The 17,837-nt window shown below is 44.8% G+C and overlaps 1 protein-coding gene across 3 annotated transcripts in view; it reads right to left on the bottom strand.

Annotated features, from left to right (window-relative positions):
* The window catches only part of FGD1 (FYVE, RhoGEF and PH domain containing 1), a 97,213-nt gene that overhangs the window by 29,021 nt on the left and 50,355 nt on the right, over nt 1–17,837 (bottom strand). For all 3 annotated transcript variants that reach the window (XM_040404946.1, XM_040404948.1, XM_040404949.1), the window contains exons 2-3: nt 2,382–2,573; nt 1,320–1,497 (exon numbers count right to left, since the gene is read on the bottom strand). In XM_040404946.1, coding sequence (XP_040260880.1) covers nt 1,320–1,497; nt 2,382–2,573 — 370 coding nt within the window. The remainder of the gene's footprint in view (nt 1–1,319; nt 1,498–2,381; nt 2,574–17,837) is intronic.

Raw genomic sequence — 17,837 nt, 5'->3', positions numbered from 1 at the left:
AATAAATAATCTAACAAGTTTTTTTTATATGCATCGGCTGGTTGAGGTGCTGTACATTGAATATATGTATGTAGTGCAGTAAGTCTACTGTGCTATGAGCCACTTGTGCAGGGGGTGGGAGACTAGGGGCCTACCTTGCTCAGGGGCCAACCGGGGCATTCACCTGTACCCCTGTGGGCCAGTCCGAGCCTGAATATGAATACCAATATAGTATATCTTCCATGTACTTTTATAATTTAGCTATAATATCCTGCCTACATTCAATGCACTGCCTGTGCTGTTCATAGTGCGCCCTGCGCTGATAAATGGCAGGAAAAGTCTATGGCATATTGGTACACCTTAGACTTTTTCCATGGTGCGGGTGCCCACAGAGAGGGTTCCGAGTGCCGCCTCTGGCACCAGTGCCATAGGTTCGCCACCACTGTCCTAGGGGATGTAGCACTGGGAGAGTCACTTATAGAGAAGGATTTGGGTGTCCTTGTAGATGGTAGATTAAATTACAGCACACAATGTCAATCAGCTGCTTCTAAGGCCACTAGGATATTGTCATGCATTAAACGAGGCATGGACTCGCGGGGCAGGGATGTAATATTACCACTTTACAAAGCGCTGGTGCGGCCTCATCTGGAATATGCAGTTCAGTTCTGGGCACCAGTCCATAGAAAGGATGCCCTGCAGCTGGAAAAAGTACAGAGGAGAGCGACTAAACTGATAAGGGGAATGGAGGGTCTTAGTTATGAAGAAAGATTAAAATAATGGAATTTATTTAGTCTTGAGAAGAGACGTCTAAGGGGGGACATGATTAACCTATACAAATATATAAATGGGCCATGCAAAAATTACGGTGAAAAGCTGTTCCATGTAAAATGCGCTCAAAAGACAACTGATCAGAGAGAGAAAAAGTTCAGTCTCCGGAAGCGTCAAAGCTTCTTTTCAGTAAGAACTGTGAAGCTGTGGAATAGACTTCCTCAGGACGTGGTCACAGCAGCAACAGTGGGCAGTTTCAAAAAGGGTTTAGACGAATTCTTAAAAATAAAAAACAATAATGCCAATGAAAACGTTTAGAAATTGGAGTCTCAATTCCTTTTGGGATTCGCGTCCCCACCGATCCCTTGGTTGAACTTGATGGACGTATGTCTTTTTTCAACTATGTAAGCTAGTGGAAGTCTGGCAGCGGCTATCTTCTATCTCCCACTCGCAGCACGTGCATGTGTATCGGGGGATCGGTAGAGATATCTTATGTTCAGCCGTTCATAGATTGCGTCATAGCACACCTGCAGCCGCTAACTAACTATCACATTAATATCGTTATCACTCACCTTTCAAATTTCTCAATCAGGGAGGTAACTGCAGAGGGTGTCCCATCCTTGTTCTCGTGGCGCAGGGACACCCTTGCAAGGCGAGGATCTGCAGGCAGTGGACGCGAAGGGGGTGGAGGAATGTGACCAGGAGGCCGGGGTCTTCTCACGCTCTGGAGGTGCGGGGGCTTTGGAGGAACTGCGCAGGAAACGGAGAGATGGAGGTAAGTAGCAGTAGACGTACAGAAAGTAATGAGCGACGGACACTACACAGAGGAGGCCACCACATGTGGCTGCCTTAGGACCCGGAGCCACAGCTCTACCCCATTCCCAATAAATGGTATTAGGCCTCATGCACACAACTGTGTCGCATCCGTATGTCTGCAAAAAGATAGATCATGTCCTATACTTGGCCGCAAAATGCGGATCACAGACCCATTGAAGTCAATGGGATCGCAAAAAAATTAAATTAAATAAAACAGATGCCACACGGACATTATCCATATTTTGTGGACGCACAAAACACATATGGTTGTGTGCATGAGGTCCCTGACATTTGCTGCTGTGTGAAACAAGAGTCAGATATGCTTGATTTTAGATAAGCGGCGCCGGAAGTGCCTGACAGCCGCTTATTCTTTCTCCCTATAGGTCTACATCCACGGAAAATAATCCCAGTCTCAAATCTCTGGAGCCTTCCCTAAAGGCACCAGAGGCGTCAGGATCAGCAGCAGGAAATCATCTCAAAACTAGGTTTCGGATTAATTTGTGAAATTTTCCCTTTGACTTGTCTGGGAATAATGATGTCAGAACCCAATAATCATACAGAGATGAGTGGCGCCAAGTGGGCGCCACTCATCTCTTCATTCCACAGCTGCTGCGGCTCCACCTGTGCCAACTACTCATCTTCTGACATGACGTTCTCCTCCCTCTTTTGAGCAGCTGCGGCACTGATTGCACTGCGCTGTGTCCCAGCTGCTGCAGAACATCATAACACGCGCTCTATTTCTGTCTCATGCGCTTGGACTGTGGTCACTCCGCGGTATTGCCGTTTTCACTTCCCTTCTATATTCATAGGGAGCTCACCTTCGGGTTTGGTCTGCGGGGGGCGCCGGGGAGCTGCTGGTTTGGGACTGGGTTGATCTTGGGGGATCCCATTGCAGTCAGCTGAGTTTCCGGGGTCAGATCGGAGACGCTGGGGTTTTTCTGGGGGCACCGAGATATGAGCTGGCTCCAAGGAGAGGCTCTTGACAAGCACCGGGTTCTTGGGCTGGAGCCCTGAAAAACAGAAAAATAAAAAAGGGAAGTGGTAAGAAACCTACGGCATGAGACGGACGGGTGATTCACAGACAGGGGAGCAGAAAGTTGCAGACAAATGTGCACTTCGAGACACGATATACTGTATACGGATCGGGGTGGGCGTTGGAATGGAAGGGATTGTTTGAAAACACTCTTCTTTCTGGCTATGGTCATCCCAGTCTTCCTGATTCATGAATAGAATGCTAGAAGTACAGTGAAGACTGACACTTAGCATGAAAACCTATAGAAGAGAGTTCATGTATACTATCTGCTTTAAAGCAGCCCTTCTTTATCACCCCAGTTTGGCTTCCACCTTTTATAATTAGAATAGGCCATTGGCTTGTTCTCTTTGGTCAAGGGCCTAATTATTATATGTGTATATGGGAAAGCTGGGTGACAACCAAGAAGTCCATCATCGCAGGTCACATAGAAGTTGTCACCCATCTTTCCTAGGCTCCTGATCATCCCTAACTCCCATACCGAGTATGTGATCACTGTACGCGGGCTGCCTGCCGGACGCACCAATGCAGACAGACCGGCGCCCTCTGTGGTGGTTCACATTTGTTAAAGGGGTTGTCCAGGATTAGAAAAGCAGCGCCACACCTGCCTATAAGTTGTGTGTGGTATTGCAGCTAAGCCCCATTCACTTCAATGGATGCTATACCAGACAAAACCTACAGACAGGTGTGGCGCTGTTTTTGGAAGATGGCAACCATGTTTTTCCTAATAATAATAGCGAACTGCCCCTTTAAATACAGGATTGGGCTATAATTGCTTGTGCTCGGGTTGTTTTTTGAAAAACGGCAGCCATGTCTTTTTCTAATAATAATAATAATAATAATAATAATAATAATAGTGAACTGCCCCTTTAAATACAGGACAGGGCTCCTATTGCTTGTGCTCAGGCTGTTTTTGAAAAATGACAGCCATGTTGTTTCCAATAAAAATAATAATAGTGAACTGCCCCTTTAAATACAGACTGTTGTGCTTAGGCTGTTTTTGGAAAATGGCAGCCATGTTTTTTTCTAATAATATTAATAATAGCAGTGAACTGCCCCTTTAAGTACAGGATGGGGCTCTAATCACTTGAGCTCAGGCTGTTTTTGGAAAAAGGCAGCCATGTTTTTTCTAATAATAATAATAATAATAATAATAATAATAGTGAACTGCCCCTTTAAATACAAGACAGGGCACTTATCGCTTGGGCTAAGACAGGCTGTTTTTGACTCCCATATGAATTCTATCGTAAATACGGAGAGACTATCCTCCCTCGTTTATTGAAGGTGTTTTCAGGATCATTTGAGGAGGGTAGCCTTCCAGAATCAATGACAAAGGCTGTAATAATATTAATATTGAAAAAGGGCGAGAGATGCCCTTGATATGGGCTCATATAGGCCGATTTCTTTACTGAATACAGATATTAAGCTTCTCTCAAGAATTCTGGCTACAAGCCTATCCAATGTCATTACATCAATTATACACCCGGATGAAAATGGCTTTAATCCTAACAAGGGTTTCACTTCCCGAAATTATTCAAATAGGTAAAAGGTTTGTCCGGGTTCAGAGCTGAATCCGGACATACCCATAATTTCACCCAGGCAGCCCCTCTGACAAGAGCATTGGAGCATTTCATGCTCCGATGCTCTCCCTTTATTATTTATAATAACACACTGCCGGGTGGAGGCTTCCAACCGGCGGTGTGTTCAGTGACGTCACCGGCTCTGATGGGCCGGCTTTAGCGCTGCCCTAGCCGTTTTACAGGCTAGGGCAGCGCTAAAGCCCGCCCATCAGTGCCGGTGACGTCACAGGGCTCACTGCTAGGCAGAAGCCTCCGCCTGGCAGCCCCATGGAGAGCCCGGATCGTCACCGGAACTCCTGAATATGTCTTTTCCCTGCGCGATTAAGCCCGGGGCAATGGAGAGTATCAGAGCATGAACTGCTCCGATGTTCAAGTCAGGGGGGCTGCCGGGGTGAAAATGGGGATATGTCCAGGTTCAGCTCTAGACCCGGACAACCCCTTTAACGCTTTTGGTGCAGTCTCGGGCTTTGATATCAATTGACCAAAGACAACGGTTATGCCTGTGGATAGACCTGAATATTCTATTGAGGGGCCCTTGAGTTCACTTAGGATTTCTGATTCATTTGAATATCTGGGCATGACTATATCCCCTAAAGTCGAAGATTTTTTACAATAATCTGATTCCTTTGATAAGTAAGCTGAGGTCAGGATTGACGGTATGGCTTCGACTTCCCTTATCTAGAGCTGACAGAATATCCCTGGTTAAAGGGAGTCTGTCACCTACCTGACCGGTTTCAAACAGGGACATTGTTCAGTGGGGCACAAAGACATGACACAGATGTTACCCGTGTTTAGTTCCTCAGATGCTTCAAATCGCCCAAAAAAGTAGTTTATATCATATGGCTGGCCTGAGCTTACTGAGGGGCGGAGTTAGGCGCGAGTGAGGCGGGAGAACTTGGGCACTTTCGGAAAACTCTCCGCCCCTGGGCACTTGCGACGGCTCATTAACATATGATAAAAACTACTTTTTGGGCGATTTGAAGCATCTGAGGAACTAAACACGGGTAACATCTGTGTCATGTCTTTGTGCCCCACTGAACAATGTCACCTGTTTGAAACCGGTCAGGTAGGTGACAGACTCCCTTTAAGATGGTGATATTATCCCAACTCCTCTATATTCTTAGGAATTCCCCGTTTTGGATTGAGGATACATTTTTTTTAGTTAGGCCTCTTTCACACTGGCGTGTGCGGCCCGTTGCCATATTGCGGGCACAGTCCGTGGGGCAACCGCAGCGGATTGCGGACCCATTCACTTGAATGAGTCCGCGATCTGGCAGTTCCGCAAAAAGATTGGACATGTTCTATCTTTTTGCGGAACGGAAGTACTCCGTAGTGCTTCCGTAGGGTTCCGTTCCGCACCATTCCGCATCTCCGGATTTGCGGACCCATTCAAGTGAGTGGTTCCGCATCCGTGATGCGGAATGCCCACGGAACGGCACCCGTGTATTGCGGATCCGCAATACGGCAACGGGGCGCACACGCCAGTGTGAAAGAGGCCTTAATAGAGAGAATTATTAATGTTCTGCTGTGGGGAAGAAAGCGGGTGAGACTCAAAGTGGAGTATCTTTATAAGCCGATGGAACAGGGAGGGCCGAACCTTCCCCATTTTAAGGGCTATTTTATAGCCTCACAGCTATGGCTTTGTAACCACTGGGAGGAAGGTCCACTTTGTAGGAATTTGTTGAGTAGATCTACATATAATAATATGTTTACATTATTAGAATCCGGGTTATTATCTAGAGTTCATCAGGATTATAGGGAATCTAGAAAGTTATTTATTAAGACGTGGATCACTACTAGAGGTTGGTTGGGAATAAGGGGATCTCTCCGCTGTACACCTCTTTGGCACAATTACTATTTTTACAGAAGCTGGACGATCTAGCTGAAGATAAATACTGGCAAAAAACTATATTCTGTATGTTGCACAAGTGGTGAGTAATGGAGGTATACTTCCTTTTTTGGAGTTCTCACAAAGAGAGCACATAGTTAATGTATCTTGGTTTAGATATTTACAGATACGTTCGGCACTGTTTAGTGTAAAGGGGAAATTTTTGTTACAGATAGATTCTTTTACACCTTTGAATGATTTGATGGGAAATTTGGGGCAGGAGTTTAAAATTTCTCAACTCTATAAAGTGCTTCTTGAAGCACTATTTAATAATATGCGTTCCCCCGGACAAAAGGTTTGGGGATCTGCTTTAAGGATCCAGCCAGATGATTGGGGGAAAATAATGACTAATTGTGATAACTATAAAAGAATTCTTTTGATTAAAATACTTTTTTGGGCGAGACTTTTAATTACGCGAGATTGGTTTTCACGAAATATTCCTAGCGTTTATATATGGTTAATAAGATTAAGGGCTCATTCACATTGCGGATCCGCAATACACGGGCACCATTCCGTGTGCATTCCGCATCGCGGATGCGGACCCATTGACTTGAATGGGTCCGCAAATCCAGAGATGCAGAACGGAAGCACGGAACGGAACACTTCAAGAAGCACTACGGAGTGCTTCTGTGGTGTTCCGTTCCGTACTTCCGTTGCTCTATATTTTTGCGGATCGGACGGATTGCGGACCCCATTCAAGTGAATGGGTCTGCAATCCGCATGCGGCTGCCCCGCGGTCAGTGCCCGTGCATTGCGGACGTTCGTGTGAATGAGCCCTAAGAGATATGAAAAAATCTTATACAAAGAAATATTGAGGAGAAATGGAATAAGATATGGGGGATTTGGAAGTCTTGAGTCTTCCTGCTTTCACCCCACCGTCATCCCTTCTACGTCTTGGACATCGGAAGGGATAGGAGACACGTTGCAAGGAGGTTTTGGGGTAAAAATAAGAAATTTAATGATGTTAAAGATCAAGTTGTATGAAAAATTATTTAGTATTTTTCTTTGCTAATAAATAAATTTGGGGGACAAAAAGAAAAAAGGCAGCCATGTTTTTTTCTAATAATGATAGTGAACTGTCCCTTTAAATACAGATAGGGGATCTTATTGCTTGTGCTCAGGCTGTTTTAATAAAATGACAGCCATGTTTTTTTCTAATAATATTAACCACTTCACATCCGCCCATAGGATATAAACGTCCTATGGGTGGATGTTTATCTCTGAAATGGACGTTCTGGAACGTCCATTCAGAGATGGCAGCTGCACGCTAATCATGCAGCTGCCGAGTGGGTTGCCCGCTGTCAGTAATTGCAGGCCACCCCAGAGAGGATACCTGGGAACTGTCCCTGCCTTCTAGATAGCTGTATACACAGTGCTCAGCGAGCGCTGTGTATACATATCAGAAAGCGCATAGTCCGGCACAGTGGTCATGTGACCGCCGGCCCCGGGAGAGTGCAGGAGCTGTCGGGTCTTCCACAGACCACGATCAGCCCTGCACTGAGGCTGTACAGCGGTGTAGACCGCTGTGCAGCCTCTCTGGGGGCTGTATTTCCACTGTAACTGGGGCTACTATGTCGGCCCCAGTTACAGGAGAAATCAAGAGTGAAAATAATTAAATAAATGAAGTTAAATGTCCCCCACAGGTCTTGTATGACCTTATGGGGGACGCAAAGTGTAAAATAAAAAAAATAAAAAAGGTTTCACATGTAAAAAGTAAATAAATCCCCAATTAAAAGTAATTGGTAAAGTAATTTAAAAAAAATGTTAAAAATAGAAAGAATAAAATAAAATAGACATATTTGGTATTGCCGCATCCGTAACGACTGGCTCTATAAATATATCACATGATCCACCCCGTCTGATAGACACCATAAAAAATAAAAACAGTGCCAAAAAAAGCAATTTTTTGTCACCTAACATCACATAAAGTGCAACACCAAGCGATCAAAAAGGCGTATGCCCCCCCAAAATAGTACCAATCAAACCGTCACCTCATCCTGCAAAAAATTAGATCCTCACTAAGACAATCAGCCAAAAAATAAAAAAGCTATGGCTCTCAGACTATGGCGACACTAAAACATTATTTTCTTGGTTTCAAAAATGCTATTATTGTGTAAAACTTAAAGAAATAAGAAAAAAGTATACATATTAGGTATTGCCACGTCCGTAACAATCTGTTCTATAAAAGTGTCACATGACCTAACCCCTCAGGTGAACGCTGTAAAAATAAATAAAAACTGTGCTAAAACAACCAATTTTTTGGTCACCTTGTCTCAAAGTGTAATAATGAATGATCAAAAAATCATATGTACCCAAAAATGGTACCAATAAAAACGTCAACTCTTTCTGCAAGAAAAAAGCCCCTGCATAAGACGATCGGCTGAGAAATAGAAAAAAATATGGCGTTCAGAAAATTGAGACACAAAAACATTTTTCTTTTTCAAAAATGCTTTATTATGTAAAACTGAAATAAACAAAGAAAGTAGACATATTTGATATAATTGCGTCCGTAACAACCTGCTCTAGAAAAATAGCACATGATCTACCCTGATGAATGTTGTAAAAAATAAAAACAGTGCCAAAACAGAACTTTTTTTGTTACCTTGCCTCACAAAAACATAATATAAAGCAATTAAAAATCATATGTACCCTAAAATAGTACCAATAAAACTTGCCCCTTTTCCTCTAGCTTCCAAAATGGGGTCACTTTTTGGGAGTTTCACTGTAAGGGTGCATCAGGGGGGCTTAAAATGGGACATGGTGTCTAAAAACCAGTCGAGCACAATATCTGCCTTCCAAAAACCATATGGCGTTCCTTCCCTTCTGCGCCCTGCCGTGTGCCCTTACATCAGTTTACGACCACATGTGGGGTGTTTATGTAAACCGCAGAATCAGGGTAATAAATATTGAGTTTTGTTTGGCTGTTAACCCTCGATGTGTTAAAGAAAAAAATGGATTAAAGTGGAAAATCTGCCAAAAAAGTGAAATTTCCTTTAATTCTTGTGGAACACCTAAAGGGTTAACAAAGCTTGTAAAATCAGTTTTGAGGGGTGTAGTTTCTACAATGTGGTCATTTATGGGGGGCTTCCACTATGTAAGCCCCACAAAGTCACTTCAGACCTGAACTGGTCCTTAAAAAGTGGGTTTTGGAAATTTTCGTAAAAATTTTAAGAATTGCTTCTAAAATTCTAAGCCTTCTAATGTCCCAAAAATATAAAATGACATTTACAAAATAATGCCAACATAAAATAGACATATGGGGAATGTTAAGTAATACATATTTTATGAGGTATCACTTTCTGTTTTAAAAGCAGAAAAATAGACATTTTGAAAATTGCTAATTTTTCTAAATTTTTGGTAAATTTTGGATTATTTTATAAATAAAGGTGAAATATATTAACTAAAATTTAACACTGTCATGTAGTACAATGTGTCATGAGAAAACAATCTCAGAATGGCTTGGATAAGTATATTACCCAATAAAATGACACATGTCAGATTTACAAAATTAGGCCTGGTCAGGAAGGGGGTAAATGCCCCAGATGTGAAGTGGTTAATAACAGTAGTGAACTGCCCCTTTAAATACAGGACGGTGCTCTTATTACTTCTGCTCAGGCTGTTTTTAGAAAATGCAGTCATGTTTTTTCCCACTAATGTTAATAATAATGGTGAACTGCCCATTTAAATACAGGACGGGGCTCTTATTGCTTGTACTCAGACAGGCTTAATGAGATTTGCAATCGGTTTCAAGGGTCACATCATTTTGGTCGTCGGCCATCCTGCTACCGTCACGCGCAAAGCACATTTTTCGCCATCCAACACCGGCTTAAAGTTTTTTTTTTTTCAGGAATAGAAGAAAATGGCTGCTTTATTCCAAAAAAAACAGCCCCACACTTGTCCACGGGTTGTGAAGTGAATGGAGCCGAGCTGTACTACCACACACAACCTGTGGACAGGGGGGGGTACTGTTTATGGAAGAAATCAGCCATCTTTTTTTCTAGCCCTGGACAACCCCTTTAGTCCTCCTGATATTTTTAGAAGAATTTCCTGGTATCTCCGGCATGTTTGCTACTGCATTTTCTTCTTTACGTACCACGAACTCCACCTATAACGTGTAAGTGCAAGTCACATAAAGGCAAGTATTAACCCCTCGTTTCGCCGGGCGACCTGCAATGCTGTCGCTGTACGACCTAGCTCCAAACCAATCACACGATACAAGCGGCATACGTGTTTGGATGCGAACCTTAAAGTCGGCATTGTAGGTACTCAATACCGGTGGGATAAAGTAGTGATCATGGGGGTCAGGGACAGTCAACACTTCCTGTCAATCCGTCCTAGAACATGTAGGTCATCCGGGCTGATAACAGGAATAACAGAGGACCATCAATTACATAGAGCTACGAGAGAAGACTGATTTTAGGGTCAGGGCCGACAAACGGCATATACGGCATGCATAGATAATTGGTTTACACAGGGTGATTTTCATGATCGCGTGATCCTGGTGTATGGGGGGATCACGTCTTCCTATTATTATTCCATTAGTAGATTTTTCCTATGACAAATTTGTTCCTGATTCTTACAATGACAATTATTTCCTATTCAGTTTTTTTTGCAATTTTATGGCGGCTTGAGGCAGAATTCAGGCTGCTGTTATCAGCGACCTATATCCTAGTCGATAGACTTATACCGCCCAGGCACACCTGAACCATACCGTAAAGCTCGTCCGATCAGATACATAACGGGCAACTGCCATTTAAGCAATTTCCTGATATTCACCCATAATCGAATTTGAGGTGCGTAACCCGTTCCCCTACATTGGCCCTAAAAAAAAATCTAACCAGGGTGGCCCAGCAGTTACTCGCCTTACGAGTTTAGGGCTCGTAAGGTGAAATGAGACACAAACTACTGAATTTCGGTCTAACCCAATCCCCCGCCGCCGCTCATACCTGTCGCCTTGCCATACACCTGGAGTCTCCAAGCAGCGCTTTCCTCAGCAGCTGTTTCTGGCAAGCACTAGAAGAGGGAGTGGCGGGAAGGCAGGAGGTTGTGAGTGACAGTGCGGGAGGGGGGGGTTGTAGTCCATATCATGTATGAGCTGAGTGGTTGGGAGATGACAGAGAACAAGCACACAAGCGGTGACACGAGGAAGCGGAGCCACCCCTGTGCTACGTACCTGCCTGGCCTTCACTGATTGATATGTGCACTCCCTCCCTCCACCAGATAGGCGAGGGACATTTATCATCTCCGCTGTGCCCAAAAAAATCGTAAACTTTGGCAAAAGCTGCTGTTCGGCAACGTATTTTCACTTTTTGGGGGTTTTACTCACCGCTCACTGCTTTTCAAAGTGGCCGGATTAAGCAGCGGTACATCACATGTATTACAAGCTAGAGTAGATTACAGCGTGCAACAAACCCGGTCTAGATCTCCGCTTTGTCGCACGGACCTGCGGACATTAAGTGGAGCTAGACTGCGGCATCTAAAATGAACAACCGCAGCGGTTTCTGCGGTGGAATACGTGGCGGACACTCTCATAATCTGCGGTGTGAACATACCCTTAGGTTACGTGCGCATGGTAGTGTCGTTTTGTAGTTGCGGATTTCCTTGTAGATTTTTTAAAAAATTGCTGCATTTCGCTGTGTTTGTATTTAGTGTTGAGCGGACTTCTGTTTTCAAGTTGGGCGTGCAAGTTTCGGGTCATCTAAGAATTCTGTTATATATTCCATAACGGAATTCTTAGATAACCCAAACCCGAACCATGTACGCCGAACTTGAAAACAGAAGTTCGCTCATCACTACTTATATTACTCGCTGACTTTTTCACAGATACAGACGCGGATTTGCATTGCAAAGGGTGAAATCTGCACTGAAAATCCGTGGAAAACCCGACATTCCGTGGATTTCAAAATCCACACGGGTTACTTTCCATGCAGAACATGACATTTTCCAACTCTCATATTCTCAAACTACCAGCTTAGCTGGTAGTGTATTATTAGGGCTCATTCACACGGCCGTGGTTTTGTTGCCTTTTTTTGCAGATCGGTTGTGGACCCATTAGTTTCTATGGGGCTGCAAAACATGCGGACAGCTCACCGCGTGCAGTCCGCACCCACATGTCCGTTCCGCGGACCCGCAAACAAATAGAATATATCCTATTCCTGTCCGTGCGGACATGAATAGGACATTTCTAGAGGAGTGGGGGGAAAAATGGAAGCATGCACTCGGCTGGGACCACCTTAGGTTGGCGTCAGTTTATTTCTGGCATTTTCTGGTTTTTGGTGTATGTTTAAAAAAAAAAATCCGGATTTTGCATAAAAAACTATAGGAGATTGGAGTTGTATGAAGAGAAGCCCTGGTGAGCGCTGTAGTCTCGTCACAGCTTTCCAAGCACAGCGCCATCCATTGTATAGTGGCTGTGCTTGGTATTGCGATGTACGGTGACGTCAGTGGCCTAGGAACACAACAGAGCGCTCATGGAGCGCTGTGGCCTCTTCGAAAAGCTGATCGTCGGGGGTCCCAGGAGTCGGACCCCTGCCAATCTGATATTGATGACCTACCCTGAGGATAAGCCATCAATATCAAGTTCCCGGATAACCCTTTAAGTGGAAAATGTCGCACATAGGCTTCCACGTACTTTTTTCCTCATGGGAGTCCATGGGCAAAGAATGTCACTGTATACGCGACCTACAGTATACCATCAACGTATTCTGCAAACCCCAGTGTGAACAGAGCCTAAACTACATCTTTTTGGTTGACCCTCAAGTGACTGGGGCTGAGCTGCGTAACCAAATACACCCCATGGACAAGAGCGGCGCTGTTTCTGTCACAAAGAAGTCATATTTTTCTAATCTCATACAACCCCTTACTTCATACAAAATCCCAGCAACTTCTGCTGTACAGACTGGGTGTCTATGACACGATTGTGAGTTTTATCGGGGGAGGTGTGTGTTGTACAGTCCTGATCAAAAGTTTAAGACCACTTAAAAAATGCAAAAAATCCTATTTTACATGGTTGGATCTTAACGAGGTTCCAAGTAGAGCTTCAACATGGAACAAGAAGAAATGAGAGTGAGACAAAACATTTTTTGAGCATTCAATTAATTGAAAATAACGATTAAACTGAAACAGGCTGTTTTTCAGCTGATCCAAAGTTTAGGACCACATGCCTTTAAAAGGCCAAATCTGTGCAAAGTTGTGGATTCATTGTCATTTTCTGTCAGGTAGTCACACGTTGTGATGGCAAAGGCAAAAAAACTCTCCCTTTTTGAACGTGGTCGGGTTGTTGAACTGCATAAGCAGGGTCTCTCACAGCGCGCCATCGCTGCTGAGGTGGGACGCAGTAAGACAGTCATTTGGAATTTCTTAAATGATCCTGAGGGTTATGGAACAAAAAAGTCAAGTGGAAGACCCAAAAAAATGTCATCAGCGCTGAGCCGGAGGATCCAATTGGCTGTCCGTCAAGACACTGGACGATCCTCGACCCAAATTAAGGCCCTTACTGGTGCTGACTGCAGCCCCATAACCATCAGACGGCATCTGAGACTGAAGGGCTTCAAAAACAAAAAACGTCTTCAAAGACCTCGTCTCCTTGAACGCCACAGAACTGCTCGTTTGGAGAGCAAGAGAGCACCAAACATGGGACATTCAAAGGTGGGAGAAAGTTTTATTCTCTAATGAGAAAAAATGTAACCTTGATGGTCCTGATGGTTTCCAACGTTACTGGCCTGACAAGCAGATCCCACCTGAGATGTTTCCTACGCGCCACAGTGGAGGGGGCGCCATAATGGTCTGGGGGGCTTTTTCCTTCAGTGGAACAATGGAGCTTCAGGAAGTGCAGGGGCGTCAAACGGCCGCTGGCTATGTCCAGATGTTGCAGAGAGCGTTCCTCATGACTGAGGGCCCTCGTCTGTGTGGTAACGACTGGGTTTTCCAACAGGACAACGCTACAGTACACAATGCCCGCAGGACAAGGGACTTCTTCCAGGAGAAGAACATCACTCTTTTGGCCCATCCTGCGTGTTCCCCTGATCTAAATCCAATTGAGAACCTTTGGGGATGGATGGCAAGGGAAGTTTACAAAAATGGACAACAGTTCCAGACAGTAGATGGCCTTCGTGCGGCCGTCTTCACCACTTGGAGAAATGTTCCTACTCACCTCACGGAAACGCTTGCATCAAGCATGCCGAAACAATAACGGCGGAGCTACTCCTTACTGAGTCCATGTCTGGAAGTTGGATTTCTGTTTTGGGGGGGGGATTAGTTTTTTTTTGGAGGTGCGGTCCTAAACTTTTGATCAGCTGAAAAACAGCCTGTTTCAGTTTATTCGTTTTTTTCATTAAATTGAATGCTCAATTTTTTTTTTGTCTCACTTCTATTTCTTCTTGTTGCATGTTGAAGCTCTACTTGGAACCTTGTTAAGATCCAGCCATGCTAAATAGGATTTTTTGCCATTTTTCAAGTGGTCTTAAACTTTTGATCAGGACTGTATCTGTCATGAATGTGTCACATAGGAGTAAGGAAAGGCTGGGAGTGATGAGCAAAAACACTAGGCCTCGTGACTAGAGCAGAAAGAGACATTGCCCAGAGCAACCAATCACATTCCATGTTTCATTTTTCCAATACAGGTTAGAAGATAGAAGAAGGGATCTGATTGGCTGCTGTATTCTGCCATAGTGTTGGCGGCCATTACATTACACATGATTCTTAGCCATCCAAGTTCGAAGGCAGTGGTCGCAGACCAGTGACTCTCTAGCTGTTGTGAGACTACAACTCCAAGCATGCCCTGACAGGAGGAGAGTTGTAGTTTGGCAACAGCTAGAAAGCAATGGGTTGGGATTTATCAAGACTGGGGTTTCTAATGCCAGCAAAAGTGATGAGTGCGGAAAATGGTGCATTTTCGCACAGATCAGGTCTGGGGCAAAAACTTGCCACTTTTCCATGCCAGAAATCTGCCATTAAATCCTTAATACATTCATTTCTCTGGTGTTTTTTTGCCATTAAAAATATGCTAGATAAAGCACGTGTTTTTTTTGGCAACCTGCACTTTTTGCAAACAGAGGGGGGGGATTCGCAAAACTGGCTTAGTTGCCCCTAGCAACCAGATTCCACCTTTCATTTTCCAAAGGAGCTCTGAAAAATAAAAGGTGGAATCTGATTGGTTGCTACGGGCAACTAGGCCACTTTCCCTTCGCACCAGTTTTGATAAATCTCCCCCAGTATGTTCGCCCACTACCGTTTTCTTCATGGAACATTTCCCCACCATAGAGACGGTGATGTGAACGCCAGAAAAAAAACACCAAAAGCTGCATTCTTGAAATGATGCCAGAAAGACAAAAAAAAAAACTCCAGGAGAAAAATGAAAAAAGCACAGAAAAACAACAGCAAAAACCGATGTGCGCAATAACCAAATGGTGGTTATTGTACTGTCCATATGGCGCATCATCACTTTTAGTGGTAACCTATGAGGGGGCGCATGAAATCGCGTGTACATTCTGATATATGGGGGGGGGAATCACAAAAAAAACAAATCTATGAATATTCGTTTTTTTTAACCGTAAAAATGCTGTAAATGGAAAAAACTAAAGCTACAACTGCTCAATGTGCAATTCCCTTCTATAAGGGCCCTTTTACTGGGCAGATTTTTATGCGGTTTCTGCCGCAGTTGTTAGATACCGCGGACCTGCTTGCGGCTAAGGCTACTTTCACTCTGGCGTTTCTGGGTCCGCCTGTGAGATCCGTTTTCAGGGCTCTCGCAAGCGGCCCAAAACGGATCAGTTCAGCCCCAATGCATTCTGAATGGATAAGGATCCGTTCAGAATGCATCAACTTGGCTGCGTTTGGTCTCCGTTGCGTTTTTTAGGCGCGTCACTAAATCGCAGCTTGCAGGAGCCAATCGGATCCGTCCTGGCTTACAATGTAAGTCAACAAGGACGGATCCGTTTTTCACTGACACAATATGGTGCAATTGAAAACGGATCCGTCCCCCATTGACTTTCAATGTAAGTCAAGACGGATCCGTTTCGACTTAGACTTTTTTTTGAATGAATAATGTAAAAAAGGATCCGTTATTAACGGATACAAGCTTTTGCGTTATCGGGGCGGATCCGTCTGTGCAGATACAAGACGGATCCGCAACCTAACGCAGGTGTGAAAGTAGTAGCCTTAGCTCCATTGAATGATGCCAAGCTGTGAACAGACACCCCCGCCACAACTTTAAGCGGTGTCCGTGCGCGAACGCGGCTTTATACAAACGGCACCCAAACTGGCGCCAAAGTTCCGGGGCTCTAAAAGTGGATTCACGCTTAATTCTTCTTTTTGCAAAATCGCATCCGTTTTAGCGGTGCCTTTTTTTTCCAGCTATGTCAAATGCCACAGCTAGGTAGCTGTAACTCAATGGGGAAAATTTGAAGGGGGATTTGCGAGGGGGTCGCAGCTATAAAATGGTGGGGGCTGAAGAGTCAGCTGTCTGCTAATACGCATGCAAAATAACAGAGAAGCGGGAAAGGGAGGGACGGCCGTGCATTCCTGGCCCATTACCTGTCACTGAGATCTAGACGGCTGCCTGTGACGCATGTTTTCCTCACCCCGGACACCTGAGACGTTGCGACTATCCCTCCCTCCTCCACACCTGGCTGCATTAACCTTTACCTTACAGCCAGATGCCTGTACTGATATCACGGAGCTGTTGTCCTTGTGCGAGATCAGGAAAAACGCGGTTTCTTCTTACAACAGCGCCACTCTTGTCCACAGGCTGTGCCTGGTATTACAACTAGAATTGAGCGAATCGATTCCAACAAGCCAACTTCATTTGGTTGGTCAAAAAAAAAACTCCCTTGATTGACAGGGCCTGACTATTCCTGTCAATCTGGCGCCTGCGCCGTTTCTCTAGGCATCGGCACCAGCGCAGAGGATCTGCTGCTGCTGCCGCTACCTGAGCCGCAGAGTTTCTGGCCTGAGCTTGCCCTGCTGATCTCTCTGTACATCTGGAATCGCAGAGGCAGAAGCCGCTGCCGCCGACACTTCTGGGTGTCGTCGGCGGTGCATGCGCAGTCAGTATCTGCGCTGCTCAATGCAAAATCGATATGTTAGAATCCATTCGCTCCGTTGAAGTGAATGAGTCAGAACTGCAATACCAAGCACATCCTATGGACAGGAGTGGCACTGTTTCTGAACCAAAAAAAGCCAAAAAAACATAAACCTTTGAGGCGGCAAAACATGTGATTTTCTAAGTGCAAGCTGTCACAAGTAAAGGCATGCGAGCAGTAAAATTCACCTGCGCTATTGTATGTATAGCCCCCGGCTGAGTGCAAGGTTTCTCTGAGAACAATAGGATTGGACATGCTGAAAGCCAGCATGTCCAATCCTTTCTCCCCCCCCCCCCCCCCCCCCCCCCCCGACATCTGCCTGTTCGGCCTCTGCTATACTCAAATCGGTCAAATTATTAAAGTGCCATTCCAGCAGTATCTAGATTTTCCTTTATCTCCATTTGTCTGCTTCTTGGAAAGCTGAGTGACGATAACATATCCACAGCCGTATGGGAGAAGTAGATGTGTCCCTGCAGACAGATGCCATGCAGGGGGCTGAAAGTCGGTGGGGTCGTGCGGGCTGTCACCCAGCTTTCCTAGAAGCGGATATGACTAATACATAAGTGTCAGCTCTGCAGGCCAGGAGCTGGAAGTGCCTGGACCGCAGGCCATCTCCATTATCAGGGAGGCTCCTTATAAGGAGACTGGAGGAGCCAATGTTTACTGCAGAGAATGCAGGCCGGGCAACCAGTGCA

This window comes from Bufo bufo, chromosome 8, assembly GCF_905171765.1.
Source record: "Bufo bufo chromosome 8, aBufBuf1.1, whole genome shotgun sequence".
Classification (NCBI taxonomy): Eukaryota; Metazoa; Chordata; class Amphibia; order Anura; family Bufonidae; genus Bufo; species Bufo bufo.
The sequence above is the reverse complement of the archived record's forward strand: the minus strand, read 5'-3'. Positions and strand labels throughout refer to the sequence as shown.